The 27,171-nt window shown below is 47.6% G+C and overlaps 2 protein-coding genes across 2 annotated transcripts in view; both read left to right on the forward strand.

The window, feature by feature from the left end:
- The window catches only part of ERMAP (erythroblast membrane associated protein (Scianna blood group)), a 29,996-nt gene extending 18,418 nt beyond the window's left edge, over positions 1–11,578 (forward strand). Inside the window, exons 3-13 of the mRNA XM_032877495.1 lie at positions 743–832; positions 1,041–1,379; positions 1,648–1,926; positions 3,364–3,480; positions 4,023–4,055; positions 5,030–5,062; positions 6,234–6,254; positions 7,031–7,051; positions 7,149–7,175; positions 7,266–7,292; positions 9,223–11,578. Coding sequence (XP_032733386.1) covers positions 743–832; positions 1,041–1,379; positions 1,648–1,926; positions 3,364–3,480; positions 4,023–4,055; positions 5,030–5,062; positions 6,234–6,254; positions 7,031–7,051; positions 7,149–7,175; positions 7,266–7,292; positions 9,223–9,947 — 1,712 coding nt within the window. The 3' untranslated portion in view covers positions 9,948–11,578. The remainder of the gene's footprint in view (positions 1–742; positions 833–1,040; positions 1,380–1,647; positions 1,927–3,363; positions 3,481–4,022; positions 4,056–5,029; positions 5,063–6,233; positions 6,255–7,030; positions 7,052–7,148; positions 7,176–7,265; positions 7,293–9,222) is intronic.
- Positions 11,579–12,864: 1,286 nt separating this feature from the next.
- ZNF691 (zinc finger protein 691) lies at positions 12,865–18,857 on the forward strand. Its single transcript, XM_032877496.1, has 2 exons — positions 12,865–12,914; positions 17,366–18,857. Exon 2 carries the CDS (start codon positions 17,375–17,377, stop codon positions 18,227–18,229), a length of 855 nt encoding a protein of 284 aa, XP_032733387.1. The 5' UTR covers positions 12,865–12,914; positions 17,366–17,374; the 3' UTR covers positions 18,230–18,857.
- The last annotated feature ends 8,314 nt before the right edge of the window (positions 18,858–27,171 follow it).

Genomic DNA, 27,171 nt, shown 5'->3' on the forward strand with positions numbered 1-27,171 from the left:
GTGCTTGTGGTTCATGCACTCATTGATTCAGTAATAACAACTACAGCACATTTACTGAACACTTGTTTTGTGAGGCTTTGTGGCAAGATCTTTCCATGCATTGCCTTCTTGAACCCGGGAAGAAGTTTCCACCTTTATAGATTAAGCACTGGAGGCCCACAGATATTAAGAATGTTCCCAGGGCCATGGAGCTAGCCCATGAGTGGAGCCAAGACTTGAATCCACTGTGGGTAGAAGAGAGGCTAACCACAGGCCCATTCCACGTCTGTCTTGGGACACTAAGTGCTAGAAGAAGCCAGTATCCTGATGTGCACCTGTTTAGTCCCCAGTGTAAGTTCTTGTTCTTCCAGACTCCTCCCTCAGCCTTCCAAATCACACTCAGTGCCTCACCCTCCGTATCACCATGGTCCTCACTCATGGCATTCATAGACACCCACGACCCCGCCTCCACATTGAGCACTTCCGTCCTTCGACCCTCACAATAATCCTGCCAGAAGGCACAGTTACTGTACCCATTTTAAAGACAGAGAAACAGGGTCTCAGTTACAAGGTTACCCAGAGAAGTTAAGTTACAAGTTGACATGGAGATAAATAGCAGAGCTGGGATTCCAACTCTGGGCTGTGTGATTCCAGAGCATTGGCCAAGCAGCCCTCACCGGGCGCCCCACCTCCTTACACTGTCCCGGCACCCGCATCATGCTCACCAGCCCTCTCTGGTGTCTCCCTGCGTCTGTCCTCCTAGTTCCCACGGAGATGGCAAGTTCCTCTGGCTCCTGGCTCTCCAGCTGCCTCGTGGCACTTATGTTCCTCTGGCTGCCCCTGCCCTTGTCAGGTAGGAGTTGGTGAGCCTCTTTCCCTGCCTGGGACCTCTGCCCAACGAGTCCCGCGCTCTCTTCCACCCACCCCTCCCCGCCGAGTCCTTTCCAACGCCCTTCCCTGGCCGTGCTCTTCGCCAAGACCTCCCTTTTCACCCACCGCCGCGCGGCTGTTCTCTGGTCCCGCCCACACGCCCTTGTCTGTTTTCTGTCCGCACTACGCAGGGGACGCCGACGACTACCACCTGGCCCCACTAGGGGGCACAGCCGAACTGCCCTGCCCCATCCCCCTGTGGCCGGTCACCGTGCCCACCGCGGTGACGTGGCTGCGGTCCCCAAGCCCGGACCGCTCCCAGGTCGTGCACGTGTTCCGCGACGGGAGAGACCGGGAGGAAGGCGTGATGCCGGAATACAAGGGGCGGACGGCGCTGCGGAGGGACCCGAGAGAGGGCAGCGTGTCCTTGGAGATCCGCCAAGTCCGGCTGGAGGACCGAGGGCTGTACCAATGCGAGGTCCAGATCGGAAACCTGACTCGGGACGGCACCGTGACCCTGCAGGTGGCAGGTTAGTCATTTTCCAAAGTGGGGACAGAGGTACCCCCAAGACCTGAATCGTGGGATGCAGTTACCCCAGGGGTGCATTTGCGAAGTGTGAGGATGAAGCCAGAGACTCTCTCACCCGGCTGGGAGGAGCGTGGGGCTGCGGAGAGGGCGGGCCCGCAAGTGGCCTGGACAGCCCCGCCTCCCCCGGGGATGCTGCGGGAAGGGGGCCAGAGCTCTGGCAGGCACCGCGCCCCCACTGTCAGGCATCTGTGATCCCCGTCTCCCTCCAGTTCTAGGCTCCGACCCTTACATCCACGTGAAGGGCTACGACGCTGGATGGATCCAGCTGGTGTGCAGGTCCGCGGGATGGTTTCCACAGCCCTTGGCCCAGTGGAAAGACCCTCAAGGCAGAGTGCTTCGACCCCTGTCGGATGTCCATGTCCTGGAAGCTGGGCTCTTCCGGATCGCGGTGTCCAGCAGAGTCAGGGACAGCACGCTGGGGAACGTGTCCTGCACCGTCCACAATTTGGCCCTTGGCCAAGAGAAGACCACAGCCATGCTCATAGCAGGTAAAAGCCGGGGCAGTAAACGGGCTCGAAGCCCCTGCGGAAAACTCCTACCTGAGTGGAAACTTTATAAAGAATTTTCAGATTTTTAAAATTCTGTGAGGAACACATGTTTTTGGTAGAAAAGTTGAAAAAGTGATGAACATTATAAAGAAACCGGAAATGGCCTGTTATGTCATAAATTAGAACTGCTGCTAACCTCTGGGGGCATTTCTTTCAAGACATTCTTATATGTCTCCATCTCTTGAGTGTGTGTGTTTTCATATATGTATTCCACTGGGTCTTTTTTCCTTTAGTTACAACGTCCTGAGCATTTTCTGCCCATGTCCTTAAGTAGTTCTCTGCAGCATGATTTTTAAGAGCTACACAGTACTTCGTTGTGTGGTTATAGCATAATAAAATTAATCAGAGCCCTATTTCTGGACATCTGGGTGGTCTCCAATTTTTCCTCCTATTATAACGAATGATTCAGTGAACATCTTTGCACATATTTTGGGATGTGATTCTGATTATTTTCTTAGAAGGCATTTCTGGAAGTAAAATTAAGGGATCCAAAGGGTGTGAATCTTTTAAAGACCCTTTAAACATGGAGCCATGTGGTAAAGCAGAGTGGTTTTGGAGCCAGGAAAGACAGACTGTGGCCTGGGGTCCCAGATTAGAAGGGGTCAGGACTTCTGTGAATCCCTTCTTTTTTTTTCCTCTCTGTCCCCCTCCCTTCCCTTACTACTGCCACTGCCTCTCATGAAGTGCTAAGTGCTTTACTCTCCTGGGTAAGTCTCCCTACAACCCAATGGGACAGGAATTACATCATCTCTATTTCCTAGATGGTCAGCTAGGCTTGGGGAGGCTCAGTCTCTTGCCCAGGGTCACATACTGCTGAGTGAGGTCTCGCATTCAGCTGAGACTCTTCCCATGGGTCACAGAGCTTCTTCTGCTCTTTTTCTCTTCTTTCCTTTCTCCTTTCTTCTTGCCCAGGCTTTAGGTCTCCTGCTATAGCACCACAGAAATGGTTCTGCCCCTGCTGGTAGGGCTCAGGGCCAAGATGCCACTCACTGACTGTTGTTTCACAGCAGAGTGAGGACTTGATGGGGAGACAGGTGGGTGCTCATGAGAAGACTAGAGATGATCCCTGAGGAAGCCCCTCCTATCCTTCAAAGTCCCCGGATAATGGCTCCATCTAGGACAGGACAAGGTTGTGGTTGAAAAGTGGAGTTTAACCTGTTGTCTTCAGGCAGGACCATCAGAACTACCACTAAGAAATGAACTTCTCACTTTAAAATCATCCCTGGGTAATTCCCCCAACATTCTTGGCTAGAAGTCTCTCTCTAGCCAAGAAGTTGGGATGTGCTTGAGCCATCTGCCATCTGAAGTGGGGTCTGTGGCATGGGAGAAGCTGTTGGATGTCTCTTTGAGGGTGGCCATTGGTGGTTTCTGTTTTAGCCCCTTCTCCAGGGAGGGTCTCCTCCTCAACAGTGGCCCTTGCTGTCATCCTGCCTGTCCTGGGGATTCTCATCATCATGGGCATTTACCTCATCTGGAAGCAAAGAAGATCAAAAGGTAACTAAGTGGTAAGGGAGCGCCAGCTGGCAAGAAGTGGGATGGGTTTCTCTAGGAAATGTCCAGGAAGAAGTAGACATGGACGTGAATTACCTGTAGGTTGGAGACCCTGCAAAATGGAGGAGAGAGAACTGGTAGAGTCTTGCTTGGGGACTCCCAATGCAGAGAAGGTCAGAGAAACTGCAGAAAAATCCTGGACAGAGCTGTCAATCACTATCTTTTGATAAATTAGGAAAGAACTGATCTTGCCAGCCTGCTAGTTAATTAAGAAATACAATTCTAGCCATGAGATAAAACCCCATAAATATGGTTGAATTTCACAGGATCACAGGGTTGAACATGACCCTGAGAGTCAGGGAATCCAATATTCCTTCCCTTATCTGATGGTTTGAAGACCCACTAAGCCTTTCAAATAGTCACATGCCCAGAGTGACAAGGAGCAAAGTCCTCCTGGGCAGCTTGGGCCATCTTTGGACAACTCTGCCTATTAGAAAAATCCCTTCCTTAAACTGAACTGATACCTCTCCCTTTCTGTCTTCTAGAGAAGCTTCTCTATGAACAGGTGATGGAGGTAGGTAAGTGTCCTGAGTTGGGTGGAGATGTTACTGTGTTTTATTCATTTTGTTTGTTTTAGATTAGCTGAAAATCCCAGTATCTGCTGTCCTTATAGGCAGGGGTGGTGGGACATCTTTACTGTCCTTTCCAGTTTTCACAGACACTTACTTGTCAGAGCTTGCCTTCTAGTATGTTTGGTGATTTTTGTATGCGAACTCACTTCTTGATCTGTGGGAGTCATGTAGGTCTAACATGGGGGGAGCTTTTATTTGTTCAACAAACAATTAGTGATTGTCTACTAAGTGCCCAGGACTATACTAGATGCTGGGGTCACAATGGCAAGTAAAAGCAGATACAGTCTGCGCCTTCTTGGAGCTTTCAGTCCAGTCAGGGAAGCAGATGTGAGTGAAGTAATTACATAGATAAATGTGCACACATGCCATGAGAGGAAGTTCTAAGGGCCGTAAAGACTAGATCCTGGAGGAACCAACCAACCAAACTTGAAGGACAGGAGCGGAGTCCCCAGAGGATGTTTGATCAGGAAGACGGGCAGGCTTGGAGGAAGAGGGAACGGAAAACCTTCCACAAGCAGAAAGAACAACGTGCAAAAGACACACAGTGCAGAAGTGAGGGGAAAGGTGACAGGGGATGAGGCTGTGGACTTAGCAGGTGTCAGGCTAGGGGAGGCTTTGTAGATCATGTGAAGGGCTTTCGTTTTTCTTCTCGGAGCAGTGGTAAAGCAGTGAACAGGGCAGTCCTTACCAGAATTGTGCTTTGAGAAGCTCTCTGGCTGCAGTGTTAAGAAGGGACCAGAGGAAGCAAGACAGGTTGAAGGGGGCAGGTGGGGGGCACCGTTTCTGTCATCCAGATGAGAGATGGTGAGGGCCTGGGTCAAGGAGGTAGAGATAGGGAGCCTCAAAGGCAGGTGAACTCAGTAGGAGTTGGGGACCGTCAAAGTAATGGCACAGAATCTCATTTACTTTTCTTCCTCTAGAAAATCTTCTCTCAGACCACGCAAAAGAAAAAGGTAATTATATGTACAGAATAAAGAGTAGGGGACAAATAACAAAGAACATATTCTTTCCACTTCTACATGAATGTTGACAGTCTGTCATACACACATTACACACACACACACACACACACAAACACACACACCTTCCATTAATATTATTTGAATTTACATTCCCATATCAAGGGGCTATAGAGCAACCATGGTGAGGGGATGCCCTTAGTCAACATTCACAGGTCTGAATTGTCCTGAGCTCCCTTCATCAGCCTTTCCACCAATCACTTAAAAAGAAGATCTACTTATTATTTGAAAAGGTATTATTATGGTCATATGGGGTGTATGAGTATCTCAGAACTCCATACAGCTTTTGCATTGAGAGAGGCAGTGTGATATGATGGGAGGATCCCAGGCTTTACAGAAAAGGGCTGGTTCAGTGACACTCGGCTCAGATCACCAGTGCGCCCCTTACTGGCCTTGGACAAGGTACTTCACTGCTCTGAGCTTTGGTTTCCCCATCTGTAAAATGGGGACAGTGAGTCTCCTCACCTGTTTTCAGGATTAAAATAGACAACTTAAAAAGTTCTTATTACAAAGCCTGGTACCCCTTTCCCTTCCCACCTGTCATCTTCGTTAATTGAGTGTTTGCCCTGGACCACTGAGAGTAGAAGTCAGACACATCCAGGGTACCAAAAAAAACAGGGGGCTTTGCCCTTGGAAGGTCTTGCTGGGAAGACAAGTCCCTGGCTCGAAATGGCTCTGTCTGCCCCGATTTCTGCATCCCATCTCCTTCAAGGTGGTGAAAGTGTGGGCGCGCCCACCTCAGGGATGCTATGGCCATTCTGTCCAGGGGCGGAAGGCACGGTGTGGTATAGTGGGGCTGTCTCCGACTGGGTCTCACAGTATCGCTATTAGCAACAGTAGGCTATTAAAGGACAACAAGACACACGTACGTGAGCACACAGTTACAAACACACAGAAACACTCAACGGGGACCACAGAAGAAGAGCTGGAAAAAAAGGGAGGGCCAAGAAAGGCAAACCCAAAGTTCCGGGCGGTCCAGGTCCTCAGGAAGTTTCAGGGCCCACAGGCTGGTTCACCACCCCTTCCACTGGTCAGGTGGGAAGGGATGGAGTGATGAGCCTTCCTGCGTCCCATCTATTCACATGTGCCTTTTTCTGTTTTTTAGGAAGGCTCCATAAAGCCCTCAGTAAGTTCCACTGCTCATTCATGGTACAAACCTCCTTCTGCTGACGTCTTTGCTTTAGGATGAGTGTCTCGGTTTCACTTCTTAGGGCAGGAGATGGGGGCAAGGGTACTTGAGGTCATGGGGCTTGGAGATGTATTGGCTCTCAAAGTCCTCTCTTCTCAAATATTTCCTGTTCCTCTTTCCCACAGAACTGTTATCTGGTCTCTACGTGGGAAAGATTTTAACTGGGAAGTGCTCACCTCCCATGGGTGAAGCTTCCTGGGAGACCCTTTTTATTCCCTAGGTGTGACATTCCCTTCGGGATCCTCATTACAGTGAGTGTGTGGAGCAATGTTTCTCCACCACTTCATGTATGAGAACCTCTTTATAACCACAAAAACCTTCAGACATGTGATGACATGTCTCTTTTATTTTACATTGAGAAAATATACTTAAGGAAATCAAATGGATATTGGGTGATGGTTTTAAATGAACTCGGACTTTATTCTCTCACAACATCCTACAAATGTTTACGTTGTGGTGACCTAGATGCAGAAGATGTGTTGTTGACTTGGTCTGCCAGAAAGTTCTGGCGGGCACAGAAACTGGCTGACTCTCCTCCGCCTTGTCCTCGGGGAGCCCTGGCCCACGGCTGGGAGCCACGGCTGTGGCAAGCCCCATCATGGGAAAGCTCAGTGTACTGCTACTGAGGGTCTGATGTGGGAATGTGGTTGGGATGGGACTGCAGCACTCTGGAAGTCCTTGTTCTGATTGGTCCAACTGTTTTTATTCTTCAGAGAAACTTCGGAGTGAACTGAGTAAGTGTCCCATGTTTTTCTAACTCTCGTACCACCTGATCTCCCGTTGAGTCTGTATTTCCAGCAATAGCTCATCTCCTTCTTTCTTCTCTTATAGAATTGAAAAGAGCTGCGGCGAACTCAGGTGAGGTACACCTTCCCCTGCACTTGGCCCCCACGCCCCAGGAGTTCTCCATTTTCCTTTTAATTCAAGCATCCCCTTTCTGTCTTTCAGGCTGGAGGCGGGCGAGGCTGCACTTTGGTAAGTTATACCAGTCAGGGCATCCACATGTCAGAGCCCATAGCTCTGGTCCTGTGGAATGTGGACTGTCATTTAAAGCTTTTTAAAATCAAATCTGTTTATCTGCTTATCAAATTAAAAAAAAAATCTTTGTGATTTGAGGGGTGACGTTTAGATTTGGAAAGTCTCCCCTCATTTAAAACACTGATATATATATATATATATATATATATATATATATATACTGATATATATATCATATATATCGTATATGTATACCTATATATATATATATATCGTGATCTTCTTATGGGTTCTCTATGATTTTTGAGATTTATCATAAGTGTGTTGGTTATTTGGATGTCGTCTTTGTGACTGGTCTGTTCCTGTCCCGTCCAGACTACTTTTTGATTTGTAAGGGTTCTTTCTATATAGAGTATACTAGTTCTTTGTCATATTTTTCACAACTTATTTTTCCAAGTTTTTCATTTTCATTTTACTTTCCTTATGGTTTTTTTTTTTTTTCTGTATGATTGTTTTGTTTTGTTTTTTGTAGTCAAATTTATTTGTCTTTTCCTGTGTAGTCTCTTCCATGCTTTCAAATTTGGGAAGTCCTTCCTATCCCACAGTTGGACCAATAGCCAGTGCTGCTATTTCTGTCTATACACCTGCCATGTCCTTCTTCCAAGATCAGTTTTCTTGGGGGGTGGTGACTGAGATTCTCAGTGAAGACAGTGGGTGAGGCTCATGCTCCCACAGCACACACTATGAAAAGGTTTCATAGTTTTATTTTAGAAGATTTGCACATCTCTTTTCATTTTATTCCTAAATAGTTGGCAATTTTTTTGCTGCTATTTTTAAAAAAGATTTTATTTATTTATCTGACAGAGAGGGAGACAGTGAGAGAGGGAACACAAGCAGGGGGGGTGGGAGAGGGAGAAGCAGGCTCCCTGCCAAGCAGGGAGCCCAATGCGGGGTCCCAATCCCAGGACCCTGGGATCATGACCTGAGCCAAAGGCAGATGCCTAATGACTGAGCCACCCAGGTACCCCTTTTTTGCTGCTATTTTAATGAGACCTGTTATTTTCACCTACTGGCAATTCTTATCATCCAGCTACTCATCCCCCTTCTGTTCACATGGCTTCCTTCAGGCAGGTACAATAGAATTGAGGAGTTGGCACTTGAGAAAACACCAGATCACCTTGGTTGGCATTCAAGGAGCTCATAAACCCTTCTGACACTCGGTCTGGCTCACTCCCACCACCTTGACTGAGTATAGACTTCATGGGTTCTCTCTCCAAGAAGAGCCTGTTTTCTATGCTTGGCAAAAGGGGGAGACTCACTGTGACCCTCATGATCCACAATTTTAAAGAAGAATCCTTCTATCTATATTACCCTTTAAAAATGATAATTATAAGCAATGATTTTAACTACAAAATGAGCATCACACTCTCACTGTGTGAACTAGGCACCATCTCATGTATTAGCAAAATTTGTACAAATGGGAGCCCCTACTTCCATTTTATAGAAGAAGAAACTGAAGTTGGGAGATAAGTAACAAGCCCAAGGTCACATAACCAGCAAGTGGCAGAGCTGGGACTCACACATCCTAGCTGGCTACGGGGTCTAACATCAAAGCCTATGTTTATTATCATACATTACATTCCTTGGGACCATCGAAGACGAAGGCAGTGTTTCTTAGGGATTAAGGCAGTTTCACAGACAGATGAAATACTTTTTCCTCTTTCAACTTAATACACTCCCAGCAGATCTAGGAGACTGGAAGACCGTTTTCTTTGGCTCCCATACATATAGGGGAGGGAGAAACATGAACTCAAATAGACCAATGACAGTGATCACAGACCTAGAGATTATCTTTCCCTCCAAAGCCACCCAAAGATCCCCTAAGACCTTGCCTTCCCCAGCCTCACCTGTCCGTGACTCTCTGCAGTGGCAGTGACCCTGGACCCAGACACAGCACATCCCAAACTCATCCTGTCTGAGGACCGGCGACGTGTGAAGCTTGGAGACAGAAGGCAGCCTGTGCCCGACGGCCCCCAGCGATTTGATTTTGTTGTCAGTGTCCTGGGCGCTGAGTACTTCACGGCAGGCTGTCACTACTGGGAGGTGGACGTGGGAGACAAGACTAAATGGGCCCTGGGGGTGTGTAGTGAGTCTGTGAGCAGGAAGGGGAAGATCACTGCCACGCCTGCCAACGGACACTGGCTTGTCCGCCAGAGTAGTGAGAAGGAGTACGAAGCTCTCACATCCCCGCAGACCACGCTGCGCCTCAAGGAGCCCCCGAGGTGCGTGGGAATTTTCCTGGACTATGAGGCAGGCGTCATTTCCTTCTACAATGTGACCAGCAGATCCCACATCTTTACTTTCACCCACACCTTCTCTGGCCCCCTTCGCCCTTTCTTTGAGCCCTGCCTTCATGACGGTGGGAAAAACACAGCACCTCTAATCATCTGCTCAGAACTCCAGAAATCAGAGCCACCAACTGGCCGCAAGCCAGAAGAAAAAGGTCATGCGAATGGAGACGTGACCATGAACGTGGACCCTTCCTTATTCCCCCCTCAGGCACCAGAGATTTTCCCACCCAGGGATATGATCCTGCCCTGGCCCTCTGACCTTGCCCCAGCCCTTCAAGGTCTCAAGGTTCCTTCTTTTTAGGGCTGTTCCTCATTACCTGCTCCCCTGATGGTCCAGCGCCCTGCCCTGGATTTCAGTCCGCTGGCCCAACAACTGATTCTGAAACATCCCATCTCCTTTCCCCAGATCTAGACCTTGTCATTTCGAATCACACCACCTTCCACCCAGCGCTCAGTTCTAAACTCTGTCATCCTTCCGGGATTTAAAGCTCCCATTGCTCTGGAAGAATTCTTGAAAACCAACCATCAGATTAGGTTTAGTGGATGATGGAATGGTGAAATGTGTGTCCCCAAGATACAGGGGTCCTCTACTCGAGGAGCTAGTTAAAGGAACTTCACCCTGCCTCATCCTGCACTTGACCTTTTAGTCATGAGGTTATGGTGCCCGGTCCCTGACTTCTCTCTTATTCCCTCCAGGATGGCTTTTTTCCTTCTCTCAGTGCAGGCCTCTAGCTCCTTTGGGTCACACGCTCTTCCTTCTTCTTCTGGAATATGGGATGGGGAAGTTGGAAGAGTAAAACATGCCCTCCCTTTCTGTTTCCTTGATGCTTGTTTACAGTATAGTTTCCTGCCATCCAGAGCTAATGTACACGTTTTCAAAGCTAACTTACCTATTGATGCTAACCAGGTACAGGGATTTTAAGTGTGGTAGCCATAATCCCGAAAAGCCTCAAGAGCACGGACAGGGAGCTGGGATGCAGAGCTTCAAACACAGCAGCCCAGCTGTGCGTGGCCTTGGAAAGACAGGCGTGGATGAGTCTGTCAGCTACCCTGGTCCTTTCGAATCTCCTCCCGGGATTTAGAGAGGTCCAGCTAGAAAAGTGGCAGTTCTGACCACCAGTGTAGAGGCTATTTTTCCCCATAAGCCCATTATCTTAGAAGACTTGACTACCTGTGTAGCAAACAGCCTCTTAGGTGAGAGTACTGATTTCAAATAGGAAGTTGGTAGCTCCTGTGCGAGGTTAAAACATTGAACCTCCTTTTTTAGTGTGGCTTGCAGAACAAATCCTCCTCACTTTGAAGTCATTCCCGTATGTGATCTGGCCTCTTTGTAGAGATACTGGCTGATACCAGTTCACAGATGAGTACACAGTTCTACCCAATGGAAACTGGATCTTTCTGTCTGAAGTTCTCTCTGTTAGCGCTTGTCATAGTCAGGGTCCTCCAGGGCAATATATATTTGTTATATTTATATGTATAGAGATTTGCTGTAAGGAATTGGCTCACATGATTATGGAGGCTGGCATGTCCCAAGATCTGCAGGATTAGTCAGAAAGCTGGAGACAAAGGGGAGCTAATGGCATAGTTCGTTTGATGGTTGACAGGCTTGACACCCAGGAAGAATCAGTATTTCCATTTGAATCTGAAGGTAGGGGGAAAAAAAAGTCAATGTCCCAGGCTAAAGACCCTTAGGCAAGAAGAATTCTCTCATACTAGGGGTTGGGTTGCTTTCTGGTTGTATTCAAGCCTTCAGTTGATTGGATGGGGCCCACCCACATCCGGGAGAGAAATCTGCTTTATTCATTCTACCAATTTAAATGTTAATCTCATTGGAAAACACCCTTCGCAGAAACAGTCAGAATAATGTTTGACCAAATGTCTGGGCACCCTGTAACCTGGTCAAGTTGATATATATGTTTAATTATCACAATGCATGGGTGAAATTTATCTGCTTTTGTACAGTTCTTAAATAAAAGTTTGATATTTGTTGTTTGGCATGATGTTATTTTCATCATGAATGAGATGTTGTGGGGAAGGGCTTTGCACTGGTAACAGGAAAACATCTTACGGAATTGGTATTTGAACAGCCTTGAATCCACCCAAGCACGCTTTAACCACAGTTAGAAACAAAGCCACAGTTTTATTTCTGATCTGCCTTCTCAGCATTTTAATCAATTTATAAGCAATAGTGTATGTGGGGTATTTATGTTTCGCTCATTCATACTCAGTTTCAAACATACTTTCCCGAATATCTTAATCCTAAAACTAATTCCCATTGTTCACACTGGCTGCACCCAAGAGAAATTTACCAGCGGGAAACAGAACTGATATTTGTGGAAGCAGAAGCTTTAACTCATTTAATCTTTAAAATAATTCTACCGGGGATTTTAAGGGGGAGGGGGATGGTGCTCCAAATGGCTAGGCGGTAGAACTGGGATTATAACTCTAATTTATCTAGCTCTGAAGATACTATTCTTTGCTCTTTGCACTGAAATACCGTTGCAGATATGAGAATATTCTATTAGACTACTACTTCTTCTTCTTTAACTAAAACCTGGGGGGGGGCGGGAATCTTCATCCTGGAAATACCTGGGAAGTCTTATTGTGCCGGCTTTCAGGTTTACCGAGGTAGGACCCAGAAAAATCCCTGTGCAGGAACATTGGGGGACCCAGAGGCAGCTCCTCACACAGGGAACGTTTAGTTCTCTGACAAACGTTTTGGGTTAGTTGATCTTTACTCCCCCTTCTAGCTCTACAATCCTTTGACTTTAAAATACAAACCTCGAGGAAAGCGCGGATGCCTACCGGGATGTCTACCAGACCGTCAAGTGCCACCAACTCACAGTAAAGAAGAAACTGAGTTCATGATCCCTTGGTGGTTATGCAGGTTAGCTCTACGCATTACTACTGGCCAGACCGGTGGCCTCACACGTTGGGCTTTTAATGCGTGAACGTGGAAAGAAATCCGAGGACCTCGGGAGGGAACTCAGTCCCAACTGCTCAGTTCTCAACTTCGCAAATTCCTTCTCCGAGTCTGCGCTCTTCCTCAGGACTACAACTCCCAGCAGGCCTTGCCCGAGGCCAAAACTTATTGGCGGGACCGCCTGGGTTTCTCGCGTTGTGGCAGCCAGCACAGCCAGTGGGAAGAAAGGGTCCTCCTCAGGAACCAATCCTGGAGAGGTAGGGCGGGTCCTCTCTGGGTTCCGGCTCCGGCTCCTCCCCCGGCCCTCTGAGGCGGCGCTGTCCCTGACGGAGCGGCGGGAGCGAGGTGGGTCCGGTTTGGGCCCGAGGTCGCGGGGGGGTGGCGGGCCCGGCTTCGCGGGGAACTGTGAGCATGGCCACCTCCCTTCCTCCAGGGAGTTAGAGGCTGTGGCTTTGCACCCTGAACCCGGTGGGGAGCAAATGGGACCCGGTGGTCCCCTCGCCCCGACCCCTGGCCCCTGCCCCTGGCCCGCGCGGCCAGGCAGCTTCCCCAGCCTTCCCCACAAGCCCTCCTGTTGGCTTTTCAGTCCAGCCCCCTGGCACAGACCATACTTTGGGGGTCAGTCCCTACCCCTCTTCTACTCCTCCCCTACCCCTCCCAAGCCATCCGGCTACTCAGAACCCAGACCTATGCCCTAGGACGCGCGTATTCTCGACTCCGCGATCGGCTCTCTCCGCCACTCCCAACCCAGCCTACTGGGCTCCGGTCTCCTGACACCTCTGATTGCAGCCTGTGCCTTCTTTCCTCTCCCTCGCCCATCTCCTCCGGACCCTCTGACCCCTTTGGCCCCCTCTCTCTGACCCGTTATGCAGCTATCCAGTACAGTTCTCTGTTCTTAAACACCTTGTTCCTGATCTTTCTAAGCTCCTCTCTCCGCATCATCCCCCACCCCCTACCCCTTGACTTGACCCTAAAGAGCCGGGACTTCGGCCCTTCGGACCACTTTCCACCTTGGCGCCTTCACTCTAAACCCAGTCCCTTGACCTTCAGCATCTGTGATCACCAGCCCTGTCTTCTTGGCTCTCACCTCTTAGCCCTGGCCGCTTCTCCACTGCCCCAGTCCTTTCTACCTTCGGTTCTCCCTGTAGGTCTGAGCCTCGTAGGAAGGCAAGCCCTATGGGCCCTTCTCTCCCCAAATCTTTGAAATGTGCGTCTCTACCTTACCTGCCCCCTGTATACTCAGTGGGTAAATAGGGGGCTCCTCAGCTCTGCAAGTTCCAATTTTGCTCACCCGTCTTGCAAGTCGTAACTCAGATACCGCCTTTTCCATGCAGCTGCTCATCCCCGATTTCTTCAGGGAGGCACGCCTGTGTCTTCTTTGGAACTCCCTTGGCACTGTTCTTTTTCCTTCCCTCTCCACCCCATCTCTCTTCCCCTCTCCCTCCCTATCTTCCTCCCTGCTTCTCTCCGTTACTAGTGGCATGTCTTAAAGCACTGGCTTTGGAGTGATGGGCATAGGTCCCTATTCAGCCACACACTTGCTGTGTGCCCTGGGGCAAGTTACAATTTCTCTGAGCCTCCATTTCCTCATCTCTAAAACAGATTGTGAAAATGAAATGACATGATTTGCATATTGCGTTCAGTCCAGGGCCTAGCACTTAGTATGAGCTTCCAGAATGTTTATTATTATTGGTTCCCATATAATGCCAGGTGCTGTGTGAAGCATTGAGGAGTCAGTACAAAGGTGACCAAGGCACAGTTCCTGACCCCCCCCCCCATAACTGAACCTTCTACACTGTATGCCAGTTTCTGGAGGTCATGGCCTATTTCCCTGCACTGTGCCATAAACTGAGGGTAGTATCATAATCCTAAATCTTGTTGCTCTTATATTGATCCAGCATTCAGTCCTGAGTAGAGTCAGAGCCTGATACATTACAGGTTCTTAGAATAGCAGGATTGGATGTGAGTGGGGGCCAGGTAGCCCCCCCTGTGGTACCGGAGCCCCAGGTAGGGTGGGCAGGACTGGGGACTGAATTCAGATCATATCCATTGATTCATACATCAGAAGACATTAAGCAGTGCCTCGTGCAGGGGAGAGATTGCCAAAACGACCCAGTCTCTGTCCTTAAATTGCTTATAAACTGCTAGTGGAAACATTATGTTAAAAGGTCATTGCAAATCAGTGTAAAAGCAAGTACGTATGAGATTCTGCGGGTGCATAAAGGTGGAAGAGTGGGCAGATTCCTGAGAACAGTGGGTGAGACAGACACAGGTAAGCATGAAATGGGTTCTGGAGCCAGGCCTGGCCTTCACTCAGCTCGTTCAATGAATATTTATTAAAGATCTACTATATATGACTGTCACTACCTGAGGAATTTGGATTACATTAGAAAACAAAGGCCCTGTCCCTCAGGGGACATATGTTTTAGCAGGGGGAGGGCAGACACTAAATAAGAGACAGAAGAAATAAATAGAATGTTAATGGGTGAGAAGTGCTGTGGGGCAGGAGGACTGGGAGTGTGGAAAAGGGGTTGTGATTTTTAAAAGGATTGTCAGGAAACAGTATCAAGGAATAAATTGTTTCTGGTGTTTACTTGCATTTTTGAAAATGAAGCAAGCCTCCTACACGTCTCTTCTCTGGATTCCTCAAGAAACACTCTATCAGGGATTGGTAAACTGGTTCACCTCCCTTTGTCTTAAATAAAGTTTTATTGGAACACAGCCACAGTCCTTCCTTTAAGGAATTGTCTGAGGCTGCTTTTATGATACGAGAGCAGAGTTGAGTGGTTGCAACAGAGATACTGTGGTCCCAAATATTTACTAAATATTTACTGTCAGGCCCTTTCCAGAAAAATCTGCTAGCCTCCACTCAAAGATTTGAGGCTCTGTCTGTATTTCACCTTTTAGATTATATAGAGCCTCATGCCATTTATTTTCCTGTACTGTTTCTTTTTTTTTTTTTTTTTAAAGATTTTATTTATTTATTTGACAGAGAGAGATCACAGTAGGCAGAGAGAGAGGAAGGGAAGCAGGCTTCCTGCTGAGCAGAGAGCCCGATGCGGGGCTCGATCCCAGGACCCTGGGATCATGACCTGAGCCGAAGGCAGAGGCTTTAACCCACTGAGCCACCCAGGCGCCCCTCCTGTACTGTTTCTTAATTTAAAAAAATTTTTTTCTTTCCTAACAAGATCACATAAGGAATCTTTTTCATTCCTGTGATCTGTGCAGGGCTAGGAGATAGCGTCCTCCGCAATGGTCCTAGTAGGTGTCACTGGCTGCGTCGCTCGAACCCGCCCCGCAGCTCCGGAGAGCACTGGAGGTGTTTCCTCTGCCACACGGTCCTGCAGTGTAGGCGGGTATCATCTTGTTAGCGATGTGGGAGTCGAGGCTCAGAGGGCTTGAATCATTTTGCACAGTTCCACAGTGTGTGTCAGCATCAGGATCCAGCCCTAAATGTAGTCTGTGGCCCTTCCATGACTACTGCTGGGTGTTCAGAAAAGCTTGCTGACCTGAAGGAGTTCTATCTGTCATTCTTCTTCCCTCACTGTCCTGTCATAGCCCCCTGTCCCTTGGTCATGTCACCTTACAGTATCCGCACTGGCCCACTGGGCCTTCCAAAGTGCCGTTGTGGCCTCAGGGCCCAGAGGAAACCCCATGCTGGGCAGTGCTTCATCCCCTCCTGGCCAGGCCCGGGCTGTAGGAGCTCAGAGTTCCGTGCGGTCTGGCAAACGTTTATTGATGCCTGCCTGAGTTGGCAGTGTGTATGTGTAGTTGTGTGGGGGGAGAGAATGCGGTTTGTGTCTCTGTCTTTGTAGGTGGCATGTAAGAGTGTGTGTGTGTGATTTTGTATGGGGTACGAATATAGCTGTACGTGTGATTGGGTAGGCACGTGCGTGGCTATATATTTAGAAGGGCTGTGTATGTGATGTGTGTGGCCATATGTGGCTACAGGTGTGTATGGGTGTATGTTGTGTGTGTGTATGTGTCTGTATGTGACTGTGTATGTGTGACTGTGTGGTTTGTGTGTATGATATGAGAACTGTGGTTGAGTGTGACTGGTACGTGAGGATGGCCGTGTGTTTGGGGTGTATGTGTGTGAGAGAGAGATGCGGTGTGTATAAGTCTGTGTATGGTGTTAGAGAGCGGAAGTGGGCACTGACCAGTCGGAGCAGACCTAGCCTGGGCCCTGCAGTAGGTCTTGGAGGCTCCCATGTTAACCCTTAGTTGCTAGCTAGGCTGCGGTCGGGGGAGGGGAAGGGTGGCGGAACAGGTAAGAGAATTCATGGCTGGGCCTCTGAACAGCTGGGAGAGCCTCAGGAATGAGAGGTTCTGTTCATTTTGAAAGCAGGCAAATGGATACTTTTAAGGAAGTTTTTTTTGTTTGGTTTTTGTTTTAATTAAACATAAAAGGAGTTTCAGGCAGCTTAGAGTTAGGCAGAGAAATGGAATCGTCCGCAGCTGGAAGCTCCTTTACCCACATGGGAATTAGAGTCTAGACTGTCATTCTTTCATGGTCTTAGGAAAAGTGACATTATTCCCACTGACAAGTAACTGTGGGGAGTGGACAAAAGTGGTGCCTTCACTTTACTCTGATGGGTGGCTGTCGTATCTGTGGAAGTTTGTCACTTGAGAGTTACTAAGGAAAGGCATGCTCTCCAAGTATTCCCGAGAATTGAGGTTATTTCTGATGGACAGTTCCATGGGAAAGGGTACACCCCCTCAGCCAGAACAAAGGTTCCCTGCAGTCGGGCCTGAGCCCAGGAATAAAGGTGTTGGCCATTTGTGTCCATTCTCAGGGTTCAGAAATGGGCAGTGAGGAGGAGCAGCGTCCAGAACAGCACCTGCCTGAGGAAGGGGACTGGGGTGAGCCCTGGAGAGTGGATGACTCGGAGGGTTTTCAGATCCCAGATGGGGAGAAAGAGCGCAGGCAGGAGAGCCCGTCAGAGTGTCCGCCAGAGGTCCATCCCAAAAAGCCATGGCAGAAAGTCACTGTCGCCACCGGAGAGCCCGGGGGCCCCACGGCTCCACCGAGGCCCGAGACCGACGAGAAGCCCTTCACATGCGCCCAGTGTGGGAAAACCTTCCATAATACCTCCAACCTGAGAACGCACCAGCGCATCCACACTGGTGAGAAGCCTTACAAGTGCTCCGAATGTGGCAAGAGCTTCTCGAGGAGCTCCAACCGCATCCGCCACGAGCGGATCCACCTGGAAGAGAAGCACTACAAATGTCCCAAGTGTCAGGAGAGCTTCCGGCGGCGCTCGGACCTCACCACGCACCAGCAAGACCACCTGGGCAAGCGGCCGTACCGCTGTGACATCTGCGGCAAGAGCTTCAGCCAGAGCGCCACGCTGGCCGTGCACCACCGGACCCACCTGGAGCCGGCGCCCTACATCTGCTGCGAGTGCGGCAAGAGCTTCAGCAACAGCTCCAGCTTCGGCGTGCACCACCGCACGCACACCGGCGAGCGGCCCTACGAGTGCACTGAGTGCGGGCGGACCTTCAGCGACATCTCCAACTTTGGGGCCCACCAGAGGACCCACAGAGGGGAGAAACCCTACTGGTGCACGCTGTGCGGGAAACACTTCTCCCGGAGCTCCAACCTCATCCGCCACCAGAAAACGCACACGGGCGAGCAGGCCGCCAGAGACGCCAGCTGAAGGGTGAAGAGGGAGAGGGGCGGAGAGACGCCAGCCTAGTGGAGGAAGATCTCCAGGATCTGCGGCTTCCCCCTCGACCTCAAGCCCCTCATCCCACTTTGGAGAATGGTTTCCTGTTGCCTCTGAAGCCAGGATCTGCGGGAGGTCCTGAGAAGGGACTCTTGAGTAAGAAGAAGCCTTGCCGCTTTCCAGGCCAGTTTCTTGCCTTGGAAAGTTTGGAAGATCCGGTCTTGGCTTCATCTCCTTGGGATGAAAGGGAAGTAGGGTAGGCTTAGCACAGGCTCGTGTCATTAGGGCAACCATCCCCTGGCCTTGGAGGACGTACCTGTGAGGTGGGCATCACCTCCTGATGGTCCTCCAGATCGTATAGGAACCACACAGGGCCTGTTATGGTGGCTGTCAGTGCCCGTCTGCTGTGCCTCGCCTGCGCTGGGAGGAGCGGCCTTCCCAATGGAAGGGGCCTCCTCGGCCTGGACAAGAAGTCTGGTCCTGCCTTAGGAATAAAAAGGAAGCCCTCAGGGAGCCATGATCCAGGGACCTTCCCAGTCCCCCATGTCTGTGACTCGTTCCCCCACCCTAATCCACATCTGTTCCCAGAGTGATTAGCAGTAAAACCCTTCAATGAAAAGGACCTGTGTACTTATTTGGGGCATCAAGGAAGTGGGAGCTGGGGAGCTGGGGAGCTGGTCGTGCTGCAGCCTCTCTGGAAGGGGGCTGGGTGCCCAGACAATGGGTGGCTGCTCTGAAAAGCAGAGGAAAGCAGGCGGAGTCTGTGGGGCCTCTGAGGAGGAAGGCAGGAGGGGAGGAAGGAACACCGAGCAGCCATATCTGCTGTGGCATCTGCAGGTCACATTGACGTCTTTGTCTCTGTGTCCTGGTACAGCAGCCCTCAAAGGAGTCACACAGCGGGGGTTTGGTGGAGCCGGAGTTCACACTTGGGCCTCCCTTGATTCTGAGCTGATGCTCTCTCTCCACTGCTTGCGCCTAGTGGCTTCGGAAGGAGGAGCCCCTTAGGGGCTGCCTCGGGCCCAAGTGAGTCCCTGGAAGTGGGGGCTAGGGTGGCCTCTTGATGTGGCCCTAGACCGTTTGCTCTGTGGGAAGTCAGTGCCAAGTCAGAGAACCTTATCTCCTTCAGATTCTTGATTGGCACTTCCCTGTGCTTAGGATAAAGGATAGTGTCCGGGAGTAAGGGGTGAGGGCTGAGATAAACCCATCATGGGAGTCCTTGCCTTTAGTGGCAACAGTTTAGTTCCCAAGGCTGGGACAGCTTGGCGGGGGTCCTCCCAGCTTCCTGCCCTCCTGGTTTAGGCCCTTCACGTGGCGGATTTCGGTGTTCTCTGCATGGCAGTTTAATGTTCACCCAGACTTCCTCCAACAAACATAGAAGACCATCTCTTGCCGACCTGGTCCTGCTCTTCCAGAGGGAGGGGCCTTCTTCCTTGTAGCTAATTGCCAGAATATGATTCGGATACCACCCATAGCCTGACCTATCACATGGGATCCTGCCACCCACCCAGGAAGGGATGTGCTAGATTTATACTCATCATGTTGAATTCTCACGTAACCCCGGGAAGTAAGAATCACCCACATATGACAGGTGGAGAAGTAGGCTGACAGAAAGTGACTCACCCGAGATTACTTGGCAAGTAAATGGCAGGGTCAGGAATGGAACCTATTTCTGCCTAAATCCAGAGCCTGCATTCCAGCTCTAAAAGACTTCCCAAACAATTCCCTGACATAGGTAGGACACTACAGTTTACAAAGCACTTTTTTTTTTTTAAAGCTTTTATTTTAATGACCTGGTGCTCATCCTGACAAGTGCACTCCTTAATTCCCTTAACCTGTTCCCCGCCCCCCCCCCCCCACCCTTCCCCTCTGGTAACCAGTTCTCCATAGTTAAGAGTGTTAATTGCTTTGTCTCTCTTTCTTTTCTTTCCGCTTTGCTCATTTGTGTTTTTCTTTCCAACATACGAGTGAAATCGTACAGTATTTGTCTTTCTCCAGCTGACTGACTTAGCAGAATATCTCTAGCTCCATCCATGTTGTTGTGTATGGCAAGATTTCATTCTTTTTTTTTTTACGACTGAATAATATTCCGTTGTCTATATATACCACATCTTTATCGATTCATCTGATGTCCATCAACTGATGGACTCGTGGGCTGTTTCCATAATTTGGATGTTGTAAATAATGCTGCTCTAAACAGGGGTGCATGTGTCCCTTGGGATTACTGTTTTGTATTCTACAAACCACTTTCATCGCATATACAATTTCCTGCTCCTTGAAAACCTGCACACATGATTTTTTTTTAAAGATTTTGTTTATTTATTTGACAGACAGAGATCACAAGTAGTCAGAGAGGCAGGCAGAGAGAGAGGAAGGGAAGCAGGCTCCCTGCTCCTGCTCTGATGTGGGGCTCGATCCCAGGACCCCGGGATCATGACCTGAGCCAAAGGCAGAGGCTTTAACCCACTGAGCCACCCAGGTGCCCCTAGATATTTTAAACATGTCACCCACACTTGCATGTATGAAATGAAACACTCTCTAATAGTTAAAGTTGCCATCAAACACCACTGAGCACCAGTTCTTATGCATCTGTTTTCTCTGATAATAGATATAATAACTATCCTGTAAGGTGGTAGTATTCCCATTTTTGAGATAACACAAATCTGAGAGGTTAAATGACCTGACCTAGTGGTTAACCTGTGATTCAAATCAGGTGTGTGGGATATCAAGGCCATGGTCTCCATTATACTCACTACCAAGTTAGGTACCATCCTTCCAGACCTAGAGCCTTAGTGACAATTGCTGTGACTTTCTGGGAGTCTCTGCTGCCAGTATGACCCAGGACCAATGTACTGGGCAGTTGATTTGATCTTAGGACATGACTTGCTGGCCAATCTCATTTGCCCCTTTTTGACCAAGTTCATAGGCTAGGGTTTCTGGGTTGGTCCAGGCCTTTGAGTCCTGACTAGTCCACTTAACTCACTATCTGACTTCCTTTTTTAACTTCCCTAATTTCCTCTTTCATTCTCTTCATCTTCTGCATGCAGGAGACTGGCACATAGACCCAGAGTTACAGTGCAGGATGATAGGTATCACTGTGGTTGTACCTAGGGTGCTCTAAGAGCCCAGGGGAGGGCCTTAAACTGGCTTGCACTGGACATTGGGGTCCAAAATTGAAAAAGACAGTCCTTCCTGCAGGGAACTCAGAAGAAGACAAACTCCTCAGAACAGGGTGTTGGGAGAACACAGGTGGGAATGGCTAACACTTTGGAGGGAAGGAAAAGGTGAGGTGATGATTGAGCTCATCTTGAGTGAGTAGGTGTTTAGTAGGCAAAGAAGAAGGTTATTTCAGATGGAAGGGAAAGCTCCTCCGTGTTTTAAGCAACATCGAAACATCTGACGTAATCAGAGTGTCCTGTGACGAAGAGATGAAGCTACTTAGGTAGTCAGGGACCAGACGGTAAAGGGCGTTGGATGCCAGGACAAAGAATTGCTGACCGTAGACAACAGAATTTTTAAGCCGGGGAATGGCATAATCATTCAGGCTAGTGTGGATGGTGAGCTAAAGGGGGTTAGGTAAGTTGGAAATACGCCAAACACTGGTTGAGCCCTCCTGACCCATAGAGAGCTCTGTATGTTCACCTCAGAGCCTTGCCAGTTCCACAGAATGGGCAAGTCCAAACCTTCCACACAATTTCTGCAGATTCCTGAGATTCATGCTCTCATGGCCTCCTCTTGCCTGAGGTTCCCAGGATTGTACAAGCCTGTTTTGTCCCTGTCAGCCCTGTCACAGAACTAGGCACTTTCATTGGCTTCCCCAAGAAATCCTGCCACACCAAACATTCTGTAAGTTTAGAATCTCTTTGAGAGACTGGAAGTCTTGGGGAGGGCTCCCATCATGGCATGCCCCTAGTTCCCCCCCCCCCCGCCCACCATTGCTGTCCTTATCCTTTCCCAACTGCCCTGGAAACGGCAGATTCCTGTAGTCTATTATAAAGATTTTATTTACTTATTTTTCTGAGAGAGAGAGAGAGAGAAAGAGCAGAGGAGGAGGGAGAGGGATGAAGGGAATCTCAAGTGGACTCCACACTTTAGACCAACAAGGAGCTCAATCTCAGGATGCTGAGATCATGACCTGAGTTGAAACCAAGAGTTGGGCACCTCACCAACTGAGCCACCCAGGTGCCCCATCTTTTAGTCTATTATAAAAAACTGTCTGGCTTTCCTCAGCCCTTGATGCCATTTTGCATACACAAACCCATCAAGGAGCACCCCAGAACAAAGGCCTCACCATTTAACAACATACACCTACTCATAAAGCAGTTGCCAAAATAAATCAATAAATACCTTGGAGATCACAACGTATATAAGCATATTAAAGGTTTAAGACTCCAGTCGAAGCAAAAGTGGTTGTTTCCCCTTCCTTCTGAGACTCCACTAAGATAACAAAAGGAATCGAAACAACAGCAGAGAGAATGGCCGGGAAGAGGGGTGGCGGGTGCAGAGACTTAAACAATTTCTAAAAGTAGATGACACGCATTAATGACTCAGCAGAGTAGAGGAAGCCACAGCCCAGAATTCACTCCCAGAATGGAAGTGAGAGCCAGTCTTCCTTGCAAAACCAGAGAGGCTCTGAGTTCATGGTTGGCAGGTACTGCTGATAGACATGGAAAGTGGGTCTAAAAACTATTAGAGTTTGTAGAAGGTCTGTCTGTGCAGCTGTACCTCACCTCCCTCTTACCTCCAGAGTGGAGAGTAACTTATGGTTACCTCCAGACAAAAATAAGACACATAGCAGGACCCCAGAAGGCTCATCCTATAGAAATCCAATAAATTTCGAGAAATCTGGTGTTTCGGATAGCATTGATATCCCAGAATAAAACTTGTGTTGTTGTGACATTTACAAACCCTCTTCCCACCTCATCCTCTAAAAATGACCCATCCACTCACACTACAGAAGAGCCTTCCAGATGACACCCTCCCTCCCCAGCTTTCCTGTTCAAGAGGGTGACCTGTCAGGGAAACATACAGCAACAGAAGAAATACACAGCAACAGAGGGAACCAACTCAATTACTGAGATTAACCAACTTGGTCTGTTATTCCATAAACAGTCAATGAGGAACATCAGAGTTAAGAAGCTAGAAGCATGAAAGATAGACAAGGTAAATAGAATAAGTGACCCCAGACAACAGAAAGTTATAATGGAGCAGTAGAATCTTTTAAAAATTCTAATTACATCCTCACAAAGATCTGGGGAGGTACTACTTTCATAAAACAAGAAAGGTTGCTAGCGGAAAGGAACAATTGGAAAATAGAAAATAGTTTTTGGAAATTAAACATATGACAACTAAAATAAGATACTCAAGAGACGACCTGGAAGAGAAGATCAATAAAAGTCCCTACAATGTAGAGCAAAAATACAGATAAGGAAAGAAGAAATAAGGCACACAGAAGATGGACCCTTGAGGTTCTTATGATGAAGATTGTCTTGGTAGTCCTCCAAAATGTGTTCTCTCGTTTTCTTGGATCACAGAACTAACCAACATTTCCCAGCCTCCTTTGCAGTTATAGTCATAACTTAAGTTCTTGTGATTGGAAGATGAGATGAAATAATATGTGACATTTCTGGGCTTAGACCTCAGGAAAGCGGACATGTCTTCACCTCATTTTCTTCCGTCCTTTCACTAGGTGTAACCTGCAAGAACCCAGCTCTGATAGTTGCAGACTATATAGTGCCCTAGTGTCAGTTTGCCAGATAAAACACAGAACACCCAATTAAGTGTGAATTTCAGGTAAGCAGTGAATAATTTTGTACTATCATTATGTCCTGGATGTTTTATCCTAGTGAGTGGCAGAGAACAGTGGGATAAAAGGAAGTGGGTTCTTGAACTTCGCATGGAGCAGTGCTGTCCCACTCCCCTGCCTGGATGCTTCACAGCTATTAATGAGAGAGAAACAGATTTTTTTGTACTCCAAGCTTTGTTGGGTCTCTTTTTTACAGCCGCTTAACCTTTCACCCTAATACTTAGAGGTGAGTTTCTGCCATAACAAGACTGTGGCACATCTTACTACATATGGAGTATTGTCCTTATGGAGTATTGCCATTGGTCATTCTCCCTGCCCCCACAGTTCAACATCTCCAATATTGGATTCTGTCTAGTAATTGATGCTAGTTTAGATTCCATGAAATATCACGTTATAAGAGAGAAATGAGGCAGTGCTATCGTCAAGATGGACTAGGAAGTCCCAGCCTTCACTTCTCAGCAGAGACAGTGACTTAACAACAAAATATGGACCAAAATACCTTTGTGAGAACTCCAGAAACATATAGCTGGCACAGCTCAGCGCAGGAAGTTCTTCCCGGGGTTGGGGATGGGGGTGGTAAGAAAGGCGGGGTGGGGGGGGTTGGGGGGAAGAGTAGAACATGTGTCCAACGTTCTGAATTATCAGGGGGCTGCCCAAGGAACTGTTTTTTATCTTACCTGATTTGGGGTACTGATGGGGAAACAAAATACTTTTGATGCCGCTGAGTACAAAGTACTTTGGATGTCACTGAGCACAACATATACTTTTGGATGTCCCTGGGTGGGGTGGCTTCGTGCTGTTAGCACCAGAGAAACTGCAGTACCACAGATAGGCACCAGAGGGATGAACGCCTGAAAAAAAGAAACCAGCAAACTTGTGTACTTGGGAAATTAGAGCATAAGCTCAGAGAAACTGCGTCTACCAAAAAGGTTTTCAGAAGTCCTAGAATCTCTAGCCAGTCTGATTATTAAAGATTTTCCCCTACCTGAACCCAGTCTCTACAAAAATCAGGAAAATAATACATGAACAAAATGAGAATATCAAGAAAGAGCTAGAAACTTTAAAAAAGAACCAAACAGTGGCACCTAGGGGGCTCAGTTGGCTAAGTGTATGACTTGACTTTGGCTCAGGTCATGATCTTGGGGTTGTGAGATCAAGCCCCGTTGTCGGCTCTGTGATGAGTGTGAAACCTGCTTGGGATTTTCTCTCTCCCTCTCCCCTTCCTCTCCTCCACTGTTTGTGTTTGCTTGCTCTCTCTCTTCTCTCTCTCTCTCTCTCTCTCTCTCAAATTAATTAATTAATTAAGGCAGGGGGGAGGGGAAGAGCCAGATAGAAATTCCAGAGCTGAAGAATGCAACAGCTGAGCTGAAAAATTCATTAGAGGGGTCTGACAACATACTTAATCAGAAAAGAATCAATAAACTCAAAGACTGGTTATTTGGGATGATTGAGTCAGAGGAACAAAAACAAATAAGATGAAGAGAAGTGAAGAAAGCCTAAGGGATTTCTAGAATACCACAAAGCCAACCATGTATGCATTATTAAAGTCCCAGGATCAAGAGAGAAAGGGGCAGAGCACTTAAAGGAGTGATGATCCAGGACATATAATTTCAAGACACTCCATAGACTCTAAGTATGAAGAATCCAAAGAAGCTCACAGCAAGACAAATTATAATCAAACTGTCAAAAAGCCAAAGAAAAAGAGAGAGTCTTGAGAAGTAGCAAGAGAAAAACAAATCACTATGGACAATGCAGCTCCCACGGGATTATTGCTATAGTCTCAACAGAAGCCTTTCAGGCCAGAAGTGGGCAAGATAACATACTCAAGGTGCTGAGAGAAAAAATCTGCAAGCCAAGAATATGATACCTGGAAAAACCGTCCTTCTGCAATGGAGAAACAAATGCTTTCCAGATGAACAAAAGCTGAAGGATCGTATCCACTAGACCTGCCTTCCAGTAATGCTAAAGGGACTTCACAAGCTGAAACAAAAGGATGCTAGACAGAAGTATGAAAGCATATAAAACTATACAGCTTCTTAGTAAATGTAAAAAAAATAGAGAGTACTTTAATACTGTAAGGGTATTACAAAAAAAAAAAAAAAAAACACACACCTTTAATTCCAGTATAGAATTTAAAAGACAAAAGCAAAAAAACAACTATGATAATAAAACCATGTTAGTGGATACAATAAATTATATAAAGGTGTAATTTGTGACATCATTAACAATGCTGGGAGTGGAGAGATGCAAAAGAGTTGGGTTTTACATGTAGTTAAAGTTTTTATCAGCTTAAAGCAGATTGTTATAACCATAACATGTTTTGTGTAAGCCCTATGGTAACCACACACACACAAATACCTATAGAAGATACACAAAAGAAAAAGAGGAAGGAATCAAAGCATGTGAGTATAAAAAAGTCAGCAGCATACAAGGAGGCAGAAGGAGAGGAAACCAGGGACAAAATAGCTACAAGACAGAAAGCAATGAACAAAATGCCAATTAACTAATTAGTAATTAGTTAATAAACTCCTCAATCAAAAGACATAGAGTGGCTGAATGGATTTAAAAAAAAAAAGACAGTATATACTGTCTACGGGAGATCCACTTTATATATAAAGATACACATAGGGTGAAAACAAAAAGAAGGAAAAATATTCCATGCAATTAGTAACCAAAAGAAAGCAGAAATGGCCGTATTTATATTAGATAAAACACACTTTAACTAAAAAAACTGTCACAAGAGACAGAGAAGGACATTTTATAAAAATAAAAGGGCCAGTTCACCAGAGAGAATATGACAATTACAAATATATACTGACTGAACATTATAGCACCCAGACATATGAAATAAACATTATCAGAACTGAAGAGAACAGTAAACTGTAACACAGTAATAGTAGGATATATCAACACCACACTTTCAATAATGGATAGAACAACCAGACAGAAGATCAATAAGGAAATAGAGGGCCTGAGTAAGCCAAAGGGACCTAACATTTATACAGAACATTCCACCCAACATAAGCAGAATATACATTATTCTCAAGTGCACATGGAACACTCCCCAGGATAGATCACATGTTAGGCCACAATACACGTCTCAACCAAATTTAAGAAGATGGAAATTATA

This window comes from Lontra canadensis, unplaced genomic scaffold (genome assembly GCF_010015895.1).
Source record: "Lontra canadensis isolate GAN:19392208 unplaced genomic scaffold, GSC_riverotter_1.0 scaffold60, whole genome shotgun sequence".
Taxonomy (NCBI): domain Eukaryota; kingdom Metazoa; phylum Chordata; class Mammalia; order Carnivora; family Mustelidae; genus Lontra; species Lontra canadensis.